This window comes from Pongo abelii, chromosome 19 (genome assembly GCF_028885655.2).
Source record: "Pongo abelii isolate AG06213 chromosome 19, NHGRI_mPonAbe1-v2.0_pri, whole genome shotgun sequence".
NCBI classification, from domain to species: Eukaryota; Metazoa; Chordata; class Mammalia; order Primates; family Hominidae; genus Pongo; species Pongo abelii.
The window spans coordinates 58,112,273-58,130,605 of record NC_072004.2 but is presented as its reverse complement, the minus strand read 5'-3'; the positions used below and the strand labels follow the sequence as shown (position 1 = coordinate 58,130,605).

General features: G+C 47.3%; 1 protein-coding gene across 1 annotated transcript; it reads right to left on the bottom strand.

Moving 5' to 3' along the window:
• Positions 1-353: 353 nt before the first annotated feature.
• Positions 354-1,074, bottom strand: CCDC182 (coiled-coil domain containing 182). Its single transcript, XM_009251577.4, has one exon. It carries the CDS (start codon positions 968-970, stop codon positions 509-511), a length of 462 nt encoding a protein of 153 aa, XP_009249852.3. The 5' UTR covers positions 971-1,074; the 3' UTR covers positions 354-508.
• Positions 1,075-18,333: the final 17,259 nt, after the last annotated feature.

Genomic DNA, 18,333 nt, shown 5'->3' with positions numbered 1-18,333 from the left:
AAAGACCATACAGACAAGGGTTAGAATACTAAAAACAGAGCAATCTGGGGTAGTGTTAGTGCACGGGCAAGCAGTCCGACTCCTCTGGGGAGATCATGCGTTACATGACATGGTATCAGTTGACCGCGTGTTAAGTCCCAAAGTCTTGACTCATTCAAAAAAAAAAAAGGTGAATCTGTTCAAAACAATCAGTTTAAGAATATACTATACAAATAAAAAGGTATACATTGAGCAATAGTACCATTACAAACAGGAAAACAGTTCAAGTGAAAGTTACAGGGGCCTGACTCAGTACTGGGGTGCCTCCTTCCTTGAGAATGCTGGATAAATGGAATTTCACCAAAAAAAACATATTGAAGTCTTTTTGCCTCTCAGCAAGGTGTTATTTAGGTAGAAGGAAAGCAATGGAAATGAGGAAGGGAAAACAAGGGGGTGGGGACTTGGGGTTTCTCCTTCCATTAAAAAAAAAATCTTCAACTTGGTGCTTGGCTAGTGCCACCCACGAGGCTCAGTCAGCCTGGCTCTTCTTGGTGGCACGTAGGGTGTCACGGCCCCTGTCCAGCAGCAGGTCCTCCAGCCGCTTGCAGTGCTCCCGGAGCTGTTTCTCGCGCGGCAGCAGGAAGGTGAGAACCTTGTTGCGCACGATGCCACGGTCCTCCTCCTCCCTTAGCCGCTGCCTCACGCGAGCCGCCTGCTCCTCCTGTTGCACCAGGGCTCCATTCATCTCGCAGAAGGCGTCTTCAAGGTAATGGATGGACTTCAATGCCTCTTTCTTAAAGTCCTCCAGTTCCCGTTGCACCCCGGCCACCTTCTGCTGCAGGATTTCCAAGTCAGCGGGTGGTGGGAGGCAGGAGGGCCATGACTGGGACAAGGAAAGGTCTCCAGACTGGAGGCCACTCTCTACCATTTTCTTCCCCTGTAGGGTATTCACCGTCATGAGAATGGACCCAGCCTGGTAGAGGGGTTCCATTGTCTCTTCTACGTTGGACAAAGAGAGGAAGCCAAGAGACCAACCAGGTCAATAAATATTTTTGGCTAGAGACACGATCATTCGGAGTGGAGAAACCCTAGAATTGTGACATCAGGGCCCCTTTAGCCAACCAGAAAGGAAGCCACAATCCATTTATTTGCATATTGTAGCTTCCTTGGTTGGTTACCTAGAGCTTTGTCTGTTTATCTGACCAAGTTGCCCTCCTGAGATGTGGATCCTTAACTCATCACCTTTCTAGAACCAGAACTCAGGTTCTTCTTTAACCTGAGGAACAAACCAAGTCCCAGAGCAGGGAAGTAAACTGGCCAGAGCAAGGCAGGCCAGGCCAGGCTCACTGGCTGCCAGGACTGGGTGGTCTCCCACACTGACAAGGGACCTGCATGGTCTTGGACTGGTCTCTGGGCTTTAGTACCTCACTAGTAAAACAAAGACATTGTAAGAGATGATACCTAATCCCACTTGTAGCTCTAAAATGCTAAAAAGTAATCTCTTATTCCAAATCCATACTCTTATAATGATGCCAGAATTCTAGATAATCTTAGAAATTGCAAAAAAATGTACTTAGATTTTGATGTATGGTCCACAGCAATGGCTGATTCAGTAGGTGCAAGGTAAAAATGGGTTAGTCATATTTATTCAATAAATACTAAGTGCTTGCTACACACTAGGATCAGGGAACAAGTGAGTGCATGGTCCTCCAACATACCTGAATGTTAACAAATATGAGAAAAAACACATAGAAAGGTAAATCTTGTACTTTTTACCTGATAATTAGAACAAAGGAAAATACTTCTAGCTAATCTACATTTGCTTTAGTCAGGAACAAACCTTCATCTTGCACATCTCAGTCTCTTGCCTGGACCTCTCTCCTGGGCTCCAAATCTAAATGTCTCCCCCACGATGGGCCTCCAATTCAAGCCAAGCCATCCAAAGCTGAATCAGTGATCTCTTTACCCAAACCAGTTCCTGTTCCAGTGTTGCTGTCAGATTAATGACAGCAACCCAGAACGGCACACACACCAGAGCCCACATAAGACAACTGGTGCTGTGATGCTAATATTTGTCCCCTCCCAAACTCATGTTGCAATTTAATTACCATTGTAACAGGATTATGAGGAAGGACCTTTAAGAGATGATTAGTCTACACTTTAAAAGATAAATGGATTAATGCTGTTATCTTGGGAGCAGGTTCCTTATAAGTGGATAAGTTCAGCCCCTTTATGTCTCTCTCTCACCCTCTCTTTGCCCTTCTACTATGTGATGTCATCTGCTGTGGAATGACACAGCAAGAAGGCCCTTGCCAGATCCCAGCATTTTGATTTCGGACTTCCTAGCCTCCAGAACTGTAAGGAAATACATTTCTGTTCTTTATAAATTACCCAGCGTCAGGTATTTTACTATAGCAGCACACAATAGACTAAGAAACTTAGGATCAACCTAGACCCTTCCATGTGAAAGTGGCTCTAAGTCCTGTTCAATCTACCATTGCCAAGCACTCTAGCATCCAACCACCTGGGTTGGAGTCCCAGCTCTACTTATAATCTACCTATCTTTGGCAGATTACCCCATCTCCCTGAGCCTCAATCTTCTTTATAAGTAGGAATACTAATTCAGTGGTATGCAGTTCTGTGGGGAAAAGTGAATAAAACTCTGAATTATATTGATAGCTGTTGCCAATATCCATGGTGTAAATACTCCCACTATGGCCAATTTCAAGCTACCAACATGACGTCACTGGGAAGAGATGCACAAAATCAGCTCCCATGAGCCTCTGCAAGCTGACTCTCCCACCACAGGGACTGTGACGAGGGCAGCTGCCTCCTCTGAGATGCAGATTAACCTATCTAGGGTGCCTTGCAGTAGGCATCAGAGAGGGCATTTTGCAGGGAGGTTCATGGCTAAACTAAGGTGGAATTTTCTGGGGGATTTTGTGGGGTTTTTAGCATAATAAAATGTCAAGCAATAAGGTGAAATTTTAAATGGCAAGATGAAAAAAGCAACTTCGATTATTGAGACAGAATGGTGGAAAGAGCATTTTTCTAGGAGTCAGGAGATCTGGAGACTGGAATTGCTGTGTGACCCTAGGTCAATCACCTTCCCTCTCAGAACCTATTGCTTCCACCATAATGTGAGAAGGCAGAATTCAGCTGTTCTGACGTCTCTGATGTTTGAAGAATCCACCCAGTCCTTCAGTTAAACCCCTCTTGAGGCACTCAAAATCTCCCTCTTTTTGTGACTTAGGACTTTGTCCTTCCAGGTCCCTGAAGGCACAGTAAACTCCATGAGGCCAGGGATCATGAGTTTCTCACCCTGTGTACCCTCAAGCATCCTGCCTGGTGCCCTGCACATACTGGCACTCAGAGAACTAGATGAAATGGAACTTATTTTTACAGGTGGCTATCAAATCCCGGGCACTCTGGCTTTCCCGCTGACATGATGACACCTACTGGTCTCAGCAAAAACAGCAACCTCTTGATTCCACTACCTAAGAGCTAGATGGGGATTGAGGAGCTGATAAAAACAGCATGTGGTCTTGTGGTGTATTTAATTAAGGGAGTGTGTGCATGTTGGGCACATAATAGAGTCTCAATAAATATTTTTTGAATCAGCAAAAGGGCGTCTCTGTCATTCTCTGGGTGCTTTTCTGTTTCTCTCTCTCTCGCTCTTATTTTCTGCCTCGTTGTCTGTGCCTCCCGTGGGGAATGGTGGAAGTCATAACCAGATCTGTGAAAGAAAAGTAGTAAAAGTCACATGGAATAGCACTTTTTCCATTTCCATGGTGCTGTTTAATGACGTTGCAGTTTGCTTCTCAGAACCAGAGGGGAGGACGGTATTTCCACAAGAGCACAGCAGAGACTAGAAGCAAGTGAATGCTGTCAGCAGAAGACCCCAGGCTTGGTGGCCTCCCGAGCCTTCAGGGCAGCATCCTCAGCAGGGCAACTTGATGTGCATGTTCTCCTGAATGTTATCCTCCTAGAAATTTCATAATCAAGGACTATACCTTTCTCACAAAATTTCCTTCCATATATACGAGGAAACTAAGAAAGCCAATCACTTTGTCCCCTTAAAGGTCTCAAGAAAAAGGAGTTCTAACATCTCCAGGCCTTGAACCCACTGTCAGATGGGTTTCTCTGTACCTGGCCTATTTCAGTGGTTACAGCCTCCTCATGTCTCAGGATGATGGGGGGACAAGAGGGGCACCTCAGCCCCACAGAGATCCCAGTCCCACCCTTGAGAATCAGAGTAAACCTGAATGGGATGGGAGTCAGTAGTGGGCATGTTCTAATAGTTCCCCAGGTTGGGCATCACTGGGTCTGAGCACCATTCCTGCAGGACCCTGCCCATGGCTTGCCAGCGAAAGCCAGATGGTTTCCCCAGGACCCCACCCCATCCTATGCCTTCATCTGTCTCTGCAAATGAAATAAGCCTTGGTCCTTTTGGGGACTGGGAAAAGGGACATGACACAGAGGCACCCCTTCTTCATATACCTCCTTTAAAGTGAAGAAAATGCTCAGAAACTAGAAGCTCCTCACATCCCATGAGTTAGAACCACATCCTTGGGCCACTTCTAACTACATCACTGACTAGAGGGGTGGGGCTCCCACAGTTGGCTGAGGCCGATCACAGGCCCCTTCCTGGGACTGGGGCTGGGTCAGGCCTCCCTGAAACACAAGCATCCCAGTACCAGAACCAAATTGGGGTTCTGTTCTCAAGCAAGAAAGGGAGAGGACGGGCAACCAACTGTGTCTTCCACAAAGAGTAATTAGATCAAGGAAAAGACTCCGTGAAAGAACCATGCAAAATCCTCCCAAATGAACTACTAATGTGAGCTTACAGGGAGAGTGGGGAAGCAGTCTTCTGGGAGTCTCTTAAAACTGGTCTATCTAGGCCAGGCACGGTGGCTCATGCCTGCAATCCCAGCACTTTGGGAGGCCGAGGCGGGCGGATCACGAGGTTGGGAGATCAAGACCATCCTGGCTAACACGGTGAAACCCCGTCTCTACTAAAACTACATAAAATTAGCTGGGCATGGTGGCGGGCACCTGTAGTCCCAAGCTACTTGGGAGGCTGAGGCAGGAGAATGGCGTGAACCTGTGAGGTGGAGCTTGCAGTAAGTGGAGAGAGAGCAAGACTCCGTCTCAAAAAAAAACAACAAAAAACTGGTCTATCTCTCCCCATCCCCAAGAAGAAAAAATTATTAAAAAAAAAAAAAAGAAAACAGAACTCAGAGCAATCTGTCCAAACCCCAAAGAACATGTGATTGGATATTTCTAAAGGAGAGAGGACAGCTGTCGGCCCTATTTAGCCACTCTTTTCCCAGAATCTCCTGACCCGGTGCCTCCTATGGCCTGGGCAAGGATACTGTGATACAACCGGTGTCTTCTCAGATGTCCTCATAAAATGTCTTCCATCCGTCCTTCCATTCATTCATCCATCCATCCATTATTCCATTCATCTACCCATCTATCAACTATCCAGCCAGCCTTCCATCCATCTATCCATCTATTCAGCCAGCCAGCCTTCCACCTGTCCATTCATTCATCCACCCATCCTTCCACCCATCTATCCAGCTATCCAGCCAGCCTTCCATCCATCTATCCATCCAGCCAGGCTTCCACTTGTCTGTTCATCCATCCATCCAACCATCCATCCACTTATTCAGTGATAATCATCAAGTACCTACTCTGTGTACACTGAGCCAGGCAACTGAAATTCAAGAGAACAAGTAAGACAGAAAAAACTCCTGCTCTCAAGCAGGCAGCAGTTTGATGGAAGGAGACCAGTAAAGTAAGCAATCAACAAATAAGATGATTTGGGCTGGTGCTAAATCTCTGAAGGAAATAAGCAGTGGAAGGTGATAGTCTGTCGGCTAGGAGTGGGCTCAGGGAGGGCCTTTGTGGGGGTTAGGGGGTGGGCGGCATTTGGGGCAAGACAGGAAGGAGGAGGAGACCTGGGGATAACATTCAGGAAGGAAGTGCAAGTGGAAAGGCCTGGGGCAGGAAGGGGCTGGAAGAGCCCTGAGGCCTGTGTGGCTGGTGGCAATGGGAAGCAGGGGGAGGAGGTCAGAGGGGCTGGACCAAGTGGCAACCTAGTTGGGGGAGGCAGAGGTGGTATCCCCAGTGTTATGAGGGCTATCCAGGGCTACTCCAGCTGTGTGCAGTTTCCACCTCTGCAGCTGGTATTCCAGTCAGGGGAATGGGAACAAGACTGGGATGGGGGGTGGGGACCAGGGTCAAGAACAAAACATGGTGCTGTTCACTATGATTAATTAACCCAGCACCAGAGCCCCGAGGCGCGGTGCTAAAAATACCTGCTTCCCTCTGAGATGCGGCAGCTGCCACCCAGCAACTTTTACCCATGCCATTTGTCATAATTTGACACTGCTAAGGAGTGTCCACAGGGCTGTGTGTCTGCAAGAATTGGACTCATCCGCAGCCCACCAGCCAGCTGGTCCTCAGAAACCATCCACGACGCGGTCCTACCTTCACTCTCCTCCCATCCCTGAGCCCAGCCAACGTGCCTGCCACCTGCCACCGCCTGCCGGTTCGCGCTCCTCCTGGAACCGAGCGGACCACCCCCAGAGGTGGGAGCCAAAGCTTCCTCAAGAGCAGGAGGAGCGCATCGCTGGATGCCATGTTTCACACTCTGCAACTCTGCAACTCGGATTGGAGCCATCCATCACAGGCCCTGCCAGCCCAGGGCGGCACTTTAATTAAAATATGTAAAACATCCTGGTGGGAGTGGAGCTGAAGACACAGGAGCAGGCCTTGGACACAAGCTGGCCCTTCTCCAGCCTGGGAGGGCTAGGACTGTGCCAGGAAGGCCCTCTGAAGCAGTCTAGGAGAGTGGTAATGTCTAATATGCACCAGCAGCCACTCCACTAAGCACAGAACTTAGCCAGGGCAAGAACATCTGCTTGAAAGAAAGCCACACCAGATCCCCAGGCCAGCATGGTGACCCTAAGAGCATGTTGGGAAGGACTTGGCATCACACCCGCTGTCAGTCTTAGGGATTGGAATGTTCTATTCCCACTCTCAATTTTCTAAAGGACACATTGTGATGCTGATACCTGGACATTTATACAAACTCTTTAGCAAATCCATTTCCATTGCCCAGACGAATCAACTCCCCAAGTTTACTCTTTGTTCAGACTTTGCTTTCTTTATTGAGAGGAAGAGTGGCAGTGGCTGCATTGTTTAGCGCAGGGGTGAGACAACTTTTTTGCACAGTTTGCGCAAAATCAGAAAAAAATGTCTAGGCCAATTTTTTCAAGCCAACTTTTTAAATATCATGAGATGCAATATTTAAAAATTGTTTTAAGCATCCTTTAAATTTTTTCCCCTATTATTGAAGGACTTTGTGATTGTTACTGAAACATTGGAACCTGAAGAAGTATGGTATGCTGCAGTCTCACTCTGCGCTTTAGGCCTGCAGCACATTTTCTGGGCAATGACATAGATTGTGTGTAGTGCTGAGGGATTTGGGGTTGGGGAAGCAAATTGGATTCTGAGCCCAGCCAGAGACCAGGGACAAAAAAGACCCCCATTAGGAGTTCCTGGTTCTGGTAGAGCAAGGGGTCTGGGGACTGTTTGGAAGCCTGTCTCTGTGGGGAGAAGAGGCATTGCTGCAAGAGGCGATGGGTACCAAGCACAGCAGGGTGAGGAGAGATGCCCACGGGCTCTAAAATAAGCCTGCACACAGACAAGCTACTGCTCCCATCAGCCCGCACCCCTCCAAGCAGGGACAACTTCCTCAGGGCAGAGCCAGAGCCACTGTCTGCATGTGGGGGGCGTCAGGCTGAATTACGTGAGCTTAAAAACCAAATCCCCTCCTTCCTGGGTTACTTAACTGTCTGCCTGGCAAGGCTGGGAGATTACTGGTGACAGACACCAGGGCCTGCCTGGCTGCTCCAGACAGAGAAGCTTTGATCACCTGGAAAACTCCAGACACCAGGCCTCCTAATGATGAGTAATGAGCTCAAACCTTCGGAAAGTTGCCCTGCACCATGCACTGGGGACACGCACAGCTTCCACAGAAGCCTGGGCCAGGGAGCCAGTGCCCAGTCATCTAGTGTCCTAAGACAGAGTTTGACCCTGACTCCCACGCCCACCCCAGCCCCACCCAGAGTCTTGCCAGCTTGTTGATAAAGCAGGGAAGATTCTAAGCTCTGGGCACTTGTCTGTTCCAAGGGTGGTTCTGAGGTCTACAGGCCAGAATTTATCTTTATATTCAAGAATACAGCCTCCTCATTTGTTCATTCATTCATTCACTTATTCACGTATTCAACACACATTTACTGAATGACTAAGATAAGCCAGGCACAGTGCTGAATGCTTAGGATAGAAGACACTCAAATGAGGCTTCTGTCCTGAGGGGATTTGCCATCTCCCACGGAGATAACCTGCAAATCCAACATCACAAGACTGTGTTAAGGAGACTGACAGACTTGGCTACAGGGTGTTAAGATCGTCCTGAGGAGGGAGCTCTAAATTAGAGTGTCCCTTCCTTCTGGCAGTGAGGATAGGAGCAGGATGGGATGGAATTCAAATATTCCGGGTCCTTCTACTCTAGGATCCTAGGCCTAGGTCCTTCCTGGCTATATGAGCCTGTGAGAATCCCCAGTCTCAAGCTGTACCTGCATCACTTCATCTGGGATTTCCTCCTGTTGTGATGTTGGCTGGAAATATGTTACCCTTGAGTTCCCCTTTTGGCTTCGTGGTAACTTAAGCCCACTGTGTCTTAAACTTTGACATACATTAGAATCATCTTGGGAGAGTGTTAAAATATCATTTTTAAGTTCTGAGCCCCACTCCAAAGAGATTCTAATTCAGAAGGCCTTGGGAGACTGAAATTAGGGTGATCAACCATCTTTTTTTTTTTTAATGGACAGGGTCTCACTACATTACCTAGGCTGGTGTCGAACTCCTGGGCTCAAACAATCTTTATGCCTTGGCCTCCCAAAGTGCTGGGATTACAGGCATGAGCCACTGTGCCTAGCCGATCAACCATCTTGATTTACCCAGAACCAACATGGTTTCCCAGATATGAGACTTTCCATTTTAAAACTGGGACAGTCCCAGGAAAACTGGACAGGTTGGTCACCCTAGCTAGGGCAGATGCTGTTCATCCTTGCCCAGTGGCATTCATTTCTTCCTTGAATTATAGATTCCCAATTCTGATGACTCAGTAACATGCCTAAGGAAGGTGAGCCTTCACCCAGACCCAGGTGGTAAACCTAGGTGCATTCAGTAATTCCATTCCCTGTTGCTATTGGTTTACTTAAGGTAGGCCTGTGATTCACTTCTGGCCAGTAAGTTGTAAAAAGAAAACTTATGGAAAAAATATTGTCCCTGAAGTTTAGAAGTGGGACGGAGAGGGAGGGAGAAGGAGAGATGCCTGCTCTTTCTTCTGCCTTGGATGCAGTTGTGTGATAACATGATGGTTGGAACTGTGGCAGCCATTTTGCAATCCTGAGGAAAACCTAAGGATGAAAATTCAGCTGTACTAAGGACAAACAACTAGAAAGATAAAAAGAGCTTCCACTGTTTAATAATATCATTGATACTCTATACCAAACCTGAAATTACCTACCTCCAATACAATTGATATGTGATTAAATGTATTTCTTGATCAAACAACTGTTGTCTGATATTCTGTTAATTTTCTGCCAAACACATCATGATTATTACAAAGGGCCTAGAAATCAGCATTTTTAATAAGATCCCTGAAATCATTCTAATGCCCTCCATTGATCTAGCTAATCCGGTGATTCTCAAAATGTGGTCCTCAGACCAGCAGCATCAGCATCCCCTGGGAACTTGCTGGAAACGCACATTCTCAGGCCCCCCAGACCTTCTGAATTAGAAACTCTGGGAGTTTCTGGGGCCTGTCAGTCTGTGTTTTAACAAGCCCTCCAGATGATTCTGACAATTGCTAAAGTTGAAGAATCATTGAGCTAATCAATACCTGAGACTCTCTGAGTAATATCAGACCTGAGAAACCTCTGGATGGAACTTTTCATCTTAACCCAGGTCTCAGTTGTTTCTTTATATTGCTTGGGAAATAAAGCAGGATGTCTTTTCACCTTCTGTGATTTTTCTCCTTCCTCCTCAGGCCCTTCCCCAGTTAATCTTGCATTAGTTGGATGCTTTGACCAGATTTCCTGGCCTGTGTTATTTAACAGCATGTAGCGACAGGGCAGGGAGGCAGTTCTTTGAAGTCAGGCCTGGCCAGGGCAGGAGGTAAACTTGGTCAACCTAGCAGTTAAGGAGAGTGCATGGCAATGCCCCTGGCCCAGTAACCCTGGGTGAGTGTTTATACCCTTCACCAATACTCAACTCATCAGACATTGCATTACATGGCAGCCAACCTGGGAGAAGAAGAGGGGAGGCCCAGGCAGCTCCTTCTCTTCCTTCCTAGGGAAGCCTTGCCTTGGCTGGCCTTTTATACTCCAAGCAGTCCCCTACTTCTCAACATAATGAGTTACTCCAAACCCCGGTAGTAGTCTAAAGGCAAAAACTGAAAAATAGACTCCATGTTGCAAGGGGAATCCATTCTCAGTTCACTAAAAAAGGAAGTTATAGGCCGGACTCAGTGGCTGCTCATGCCTGAAATCCCAAAACTTTGAGAGGCCAAGGAGGGCACATCACCTGAGGTCGGGAGTTCGAGACCAGCCTGACCAACATGGAGAAACCCCGTCTCTACTAAAAATAAAAAAAAATAGCCAGGCGTGGTGGCACATGCCTATAATCCCAGCTACTCAGGAGGCCGAGGCAGGAGAATTGCTTGAACCCGGGAGGCGGGGGTTGCAGTGAGCCGTGATCGCCCCATTGCACTCCTGCCTGGGCAACAAGAACAAAACTCCATCTCAAAAAAAAAAAAAAAAAAGGAAATTATAAAATCCCTAATTACACCTCTTCTTTGGAATATTTCCTCAAAAATAATTTTCAGTATTTCACATGTGCTCCTGAATCTTCCTCTTTACAACTGAGCACGCTGTCAAAGGATTGTCCAATGAGCATCACATTGTGAATCATCATTTATTTGTTAAAAATATATGAATTCTCACCCTTAAAGCATTTTCTATGTGCCAGACACAGGGACTTTATGTGCATCATGTTTTGAAGTCAAGAGCCACCAGCCCAGGCATGCCTGCCAAGGCTCACCTTTGTCCGGGTGAAATTAGGTTGATGAGTCCTACCACAGCAGCTTTATTTTGTCCATCTCCCACTCAAATGTATCAAATAAAGCCAAATGCCATAAAATATTCAAACACCTGACCCATTTCTGCTGTGTGGTGCAAGCTGGCAAGACTGCCAACAAGGACCCACTGGCCTGCAGCGCCCCTGGGTAGCTGAGAGTGCTGTCCGTCAGCTAAGGTTCTGAAAACCACATTCAGCTTTCAATGGTTTTGAAGTGTGTTATCAGAAAGTGAGGACTGTACCAAAGTTCCGCCTTGCCTCTCTAGTCAGGGGGTCTGTGGATCTCTGGCTCCCACTGCCATGGGTCTTGCCTTGGGCGCACCTCTCAGAGGGCCCCCTCCAGCCACCTTCGTTTACAGTCTACCAACAAGTAAGGCTGCTTCCAGGAGCAGGGCCCCCCTGGTGCTCAGGTCTTGCTCACACTCACAGGCAGACACACTTCCAGCTCTTGGGTGGTCACTGGCCCACACACTTCAGTGGTCAAGCTAACTCATGATTCATACTTTTCTTGGCCATCATCATTTGGTCATTATTATAACCAATGCCTAGATGCCAAATGGTCCCACTCGTACAATAGTTGAGATATGCAATAAAGTCAGAAAAGGCCACTAGGCAGAAAAAAAAACATTTAAGGCTCTGTGATGGCCATGCTGTTAAGGGGAGGCAATTTGGAGAGTCAGCCTGAGAGCAAGGCAAAAAGACCCAGCCACTGCCGAGCCTGACTTTGGTTTTGCAACCAAGCCGTGGGAGGCAAGCAGGCTGTCTCCTTGTCTCCTCCCACCCCCGAATGTCCTCTAGTAGCCAGGTAGATGCCCACCTCATGCCCTTTTCCCTCTGGTTTCAGTGCTGGGAGCATCTCAGCTGCTTCCTGCCAGCTACAGAAACATTTTTTGCCATAAAGCCAGTCACTTTCCCCGATCCTAGACCCTGTCAACCCAGAGAATGGGGTAAAAAGCCCCAAGGAAGACTTATGAGCCTGGATTTTTTCTTTTCTTTTCTTTTCTTTTTCTTTTCTTTTTTTTTTTTTCTTTTTTTTGAGACAGAGTTTCGCTCTTGTTGCCCAGGCTGGAGTGCAATGGTGCAATCTCAGCTCACCGCAACCTTCGCCTCCCGGATTCAAGCAATTCTCCTGCCTCAGCCTCCCGAGTAGCCGGGATTACAGGCATGTGCCACCACGCCTGGCTAATTTTGTATTTTTAGTAGAGATGGGGTTTCTTCATGTTGGTCAGGCTGGTCTCGAACTCCTGACCTCAGGTGATACGCCCGCCTCAGCCTCCCAAAGTGCTGGGATTACAGGCGTGAGCCACTGCGCCCAGCCGAGCCTGGCTTTTAAAGCCTCCTTCATTTGATTCCTAGCACTGGGGTTGGGGAGGGGTCAAAGTGATCCCACGGGTTGAAGATGACAGGTCAGCAGGGGTTGGCCAAGGCTCTGGAGGTTGTTACTTTTCAGACACAGTGTTCCGGGGGGCAGTTAAAAGGTTGGTCTTTGGGAGAGATGTAAACTGTAAAATCCTGCTAGGCTAGGGTTCCGGTCAAAGCCCACGAGCAGGCAACAAGATGCTCAGGCCCCCTCCCCAGACACACCACCTCCGGGTAACAAAGCCTTCAGGAATCAATCAACGGCTGCAGGATGCACCATTCTGTCTGAGCGCCTCCCTTTTCTCCCTCTGCTCTTGCCGCGGAAGGTCAGAGTTCACATCAAATGTCATTAATCTTCTTCCTGGGGGCTGGGGGCTTATTAGACAGTCCTATTAATCAGAGGCCTATCACACCCACAGCCTGGCTGGGTCGCCATTGTCCTGTTCCTCACCTATCATAGAAAGATTAGATTATCAGTGACAACTGAGACACCCTTTGAGTCGCAGGAAAGCTGGAGATTGGGGTTGCTTTTATTTTTTTTATATATCCTCCTGATTTGAGGATGAGCTGTTTCTTGTCTTGTCACACTGCATCCTTTTCTTCAAAGAATCAGCTTTAAGAATCCAATTTGTCAAACTGGACAATCACTGGCAAATCCAAAAACAAAAAAAACCCTTGGTGACTTTATCAAAAAAGGTAAAATAAAGCAGAAGGTTTTAAATGGGGCCTGAAAGGATTAGAAAATAAGTTGCATTTGACAACAATTAATCTCTGAAAAGCAGGAGCTTTGTAGAAAGGAACAGGCAGAAATGTGGGTTCTGGGGTTCCACACAGTGGGGATGTGTCCATTCCCTGTGCGCCCATCCCTTTTCCAGAGTGGAGTCCAGTGGGGACCTGGGGCCGCAAAAGCATGAGAGACCGACCTTCCAAGCTTCCCCCTAACTCTCTACCAACCAGTGTCAACAGCAGCAGCAACAACAAAACAGAACGGAACGAAAACACCAGGGCAGAGCAGCGCAAAGACCTCAGCCCTCCAGGTCTCCCGATTGTGTGACAGACTCAGTCACCCAGCAGGTACTGGGCCCACCAATAGAGGCCCTGTGGGGGTCATAAGTGAAGGGGACACTTCTAATCCCTTTGAAGCGTAGAGACCACTGGGAGCACATGAAACACCTAAGTCAACTTAGATGGGACCAGGGCTTTGGAGGCCGTGGACTCGCGGGGCTACAAATGGAGATGCCTCAAGGGCCCAGGAAGGAACGTAAACCAGGGAAGCAGGCTGTGGGAAACCCACGGGGAGCGGTGAGGACTCCAGCAAGAGAGTGCTCCACACGAGCCTGCCTACAGGGGTGCAATAACCATTCCCTTTCTCCCTTTCACCGCACTATGGGAAGGGGAGCTCCAATCCCCCAGATCTTTCCGGTTTCATGAGATTCCGGAGACTCAGGTTTGTATGTTAATACTCTGTATTTTAGGCCTGGCACGGTGGCTCACGACTGTAATTCCAGCACTTTGGGAAGCCGAGGTGGGTGGATCACGAGGTCAGGAGTTTGAGACCAGCTTGGCCAACATAGTGAAACCCCATCTCTACTAAAAATACAAAAAAAATTAGCTGGGCGTGGTGGCGGGTGCTTGTAATCCCAGCTACTCAGGAGGCTGAGGCAGGAGAATGGCTTGAACCTGGGAGGCGGAGGTTGCAGTGAGATGAGATTGTGCCATTGCACTCCAACTCCAGCCTGGGCGACAGAGTGAGACGCCATCTCAAAAAAAAACAAAACAAAACAAAAAAAAAAACCTCTGTATTTTAATCGTTGGCAACATATTCAATTTTTTTTTTAATCACTGAACATACTAAATAAAACCCATAGGCAGGTCCAGTTTGGCCCCAGGCCTGGGATTGGTGCTTGTTGGAATCCACCTGCCTCGGTGCCAGTAAGGACCAGGAGGCCCAGAAAGGCTGGTTAACTGCAAAGATCACACATCTGGCATGGCCAGTGTAAGAGTCTGGTTTAGACTCCCAGCCCAGCGCTCTCTGCTCCAGATCTGAATATGGAAACACATATGTGACCAATTAGTATTAATAGATAAGCTCATTGGAGGGCAATAAAAGGGTAAGAATGAAGAGAAAAGCCTTGATTTCACTCCTTCACTGTGAAAGCAGAGAAGAGACCAAATTGGACAAGGCCCAAGTGATTATTGCTGTACCTTTGATATCATAGGCATTTAATTTTTCTACCTAAAAAACTAGCCCTGGGTGCTTCTCTGTGTGGGTGCTATAGCAGCTGGGGCAGGGGAAGAGGGAGTGCTGCTCTGTGGCCCTCCAGTTATGCTGTGGGCTGCCAGCTCTGTGGAGGTGTGTCACCCACTTGGCCATAGTCAAACACTGGAGCTGGGGAGCCAAACTACCTTTTCAAATCCACTCTCCGCCACTTACTAGCTGTGTGACTTCAGACAAGTTACTCAACTTCTCTGGGCTTTAGTTTCCTTATTTCAGAAATGGGGATAATAATATCTACCTCAGAAGATTGTTGTGAAGATTAAAAGTAGCATAGAACGAGTGAGCTGTGATTGTGCCACTGTACTGTAGCCTGGACAACAGAGCAAGACCCATCTCTAAAAAAATAATAATAAATAAAAATAAATAAAAGTAGCATAAAACAGAGCCTGTCCCAGGGCAAGTGTTCTATAAATTGTTGTTGTTATATAATATAATCATGTTTTATACCATCTTCAAAGGTGCCTGGTATTGAGACACAACATTATAGGAAGCTGAGTCTGGGAGGAACCTCAGAAACCATTCCTAGTTTGATTATCTAAGAGAGGGGAAAAAAAAGCTGCAGTCTAAAGATGGAAAATAGTTTAATTTCTGTAGCAGGCACACGTGAAAATCTCTACATTCCTACATAGGTAGTTCACTTTTTTTTTTTTTTTTTTTTTTTGAGACAGAGTCTCACTCTGTAGCCCAAGATGGAGTGCAGTGGCGTGATCTTGGCTCACTGCACACAACCTCTGCCTGCCAAGCTCAAGCGATTCTCGTGCCTCAGTCTTCCGAGTAGCTTGGACTACAGGTGTGCCACCACCCCTGGCTAATTTTTTGTATTTTAGTAGAGATGGGGTTTCACCATGTTGCCCAGGGTGGTCTCGAATTCCTGAGCTCATACAATCTGCCCGCCTCAGCCTTCCAAAGTGCTGGAATTACAGGTGATAGTTCACTTTTAACCATTTGCATAGCCCTATGCCAACCATTTTGTTTTCCTGCTATAACCCCATTGGAAATAAGGGAAGTTTCTACTATAAATATATTTAAAAGCAAAGCCATACAAGCCTTCAGACTCCCAAATATTCCAGCAACGTCAGCATAGCCAACACTGCATAAAGTCCACTGCTGTGCTCATTAAAGAAAGATTTGTGAGACGACTCAGGGCTGTATTTGTCCACTGCAAGTGTGTGACCAGCTTCATTTTCAAAAATGATTGTTCCCCAAGGTAGTTTGTGATCATTAGCGAAAAGCTGAGACTCAAAGCAATTTTGATGTTTTGAGAAAGATGCTGTATGTCTTTCCGTACAGGCTTGATGCATTAAGGTCAAACCAGTTGATCATTTGTGAAAATTGAACACTTGAACATGTTAACTGTTGACAAACCTTGACAGGTATCATGTCTGCCTTTATTAGGAGATTAATTAAAGGCTACTGGAGGTGCTGGCATGGCGTGAAAAGCCTGGATTTGGTGATAGATCGATTTGGGACAGATCCTGACTCCTTACTTGGCTTTAAGGCCTTAGGCTAGTTTCTTAAACTCTCTGGATCTCCATTTATTTGTGTGGGAAATGGGGGTAATAAAACCTACTTCATAGACTTTGTGAGAATTAAACAGAAAATGTCTGTGCTCAGGAAATGTGAAATCCCTCCTACCCCACCGCATCCCCTCTAGAAAGATGAGGTGAGTGTTCATCTGTGGATGGGCATTCACTGAGGGACTCTTTACGGCGCCCCTTGCTAACTGCTGGGATGAATCAGCTCAAAGCCAAATTTAGGTTAATGTCAAATGAGAGGGGAGAACAATGAACACATCATGCTTTATGCTTCTGTTTAGGCTTCTGATCTAAAGACCAATTGTTGAGTTATTTAAATAAGAGTCTGCACCCTCTTTGGAGATGATGTGGAATCTGAAGTCAGAGCCCTGGCTGAGTTTCACTTTAAACATACTATTTTTGATTTACTGACCTTTCTGCAACCTTTCACCATCCTGAAGCAATCCCAGAGGGGAAGAATTGTGAGGTGTCTCCCTGAACACCAATGTGGGGTGAGGTACTGGCCCTGAGAGGATATTGAGAAGGCATATCCCATGCAGGAGACCTCTGGACCATCCTTCAGCTCTGGGGAAGTTCCCCAAGGGTGGGTGACTGTCTACCTTGGGAGTTCAAAGATGAATGATACCACTGCCAAATAAAAACTAAGAGAGTAGGGGGCCTGGAGTCTGAAGCCTGAACTAGAGCTAACGATGACGGCCAACATTCATTGAGCATTCACTCTGAGCTAAGCATGATTCTTGAAGCTTTTTTTTTTTTTTTTTGAGATGGAGTCTCTGTTGCTCAGGCTGGAGTGCAGTGCCACAATCTGGGCTTACCACAAACTCTGCTTCCCATGTTTAAGCAATTCTCCTGCCTCAGCCTCCTGAGTAGCTGGGATTACAGGTGCGCGCCATCATGCCCGGCTAATTTTTGTATTTTTAGTAGAGATGAGGTTTCGCCATGTTTGTCAGGCTGATCTTAAACTCCTGACCTCAGGTGATCCACCCGCCTCGGCATCCCAAAGTGCTGGGATTGTAGGCGTGAGCCACTGCTCCTGGCCAATGCTTGAAGCTTTAAACCCTGTATTGCATCCAAGCTTCCTATCAGCCCTATGAGGTAGATATGATTACTGTCATAGCTGAAAATACTGAGAAGTTACACTTGTTGCCCAAAAGCCACATGGCTCTCACCAAGCAGAGTGGGAGCTATGTACGAGTGACGCCCACACTCTTACCTGCTGGTCACACAGTTTCCCCAAACACATTGATTCCTTCAGTGCTCCCACAAGAGAATTCCAGCAGCCAGGCCTGCACCTCATCCCATCTTAAGGCAAAACTCCCCTTCTGCTTGGAAAAGACACATGATAGGCAGGGGCCTATGCTTTCCACCAGGGGCCCTTTCTCTGCACGTTGGGACTTCAGAGGTCACCTGGACCTGGGGTTTAACCCTGCAATGCCGACACACACACGCATGCACACAAATACAAAACCACAAGTGGAATTCCTAGTACCCTGCCCAGCCTGCAGGGGAGGGGAAGTGGCCTCTCTTTCTTCCTACCACCTCTCCACCCCCAGCCTCCTTACACCGGCATCCACTGATCTGCTCCCTGCTGAGCTGTTGGAGCTAAGGAGGGACAAGTTTGTCTCCCACCCACTTCCAGGGCTGTGTCCTTGGCTTCGATGACCTTACAAAAGCTCTCACCTAAAGGGCTATTTAGGTTTAAGGGGCAAGAATAAAAGAAAAGAAGAATAGCTGCAGCCTAAAATAAGTATTATTGGCAACCAGGAGAGAAACTCGGGGCTCGTAGAACCAAATGAAGAATTTGTAAGCTTTCAGCCACCTGAAATTGTGGCGCTTTCCCCTACCCCATGCACTTAATAAGAGCTGACAGCCTGCATTGTTCTGCCACGACAAGGTATGCTGCAGCCCAGTGATAGGGCGAGAGCAGCAGGGGGACAAAGGCAGCACAGCTGAGGAGGGGCAGAGTGA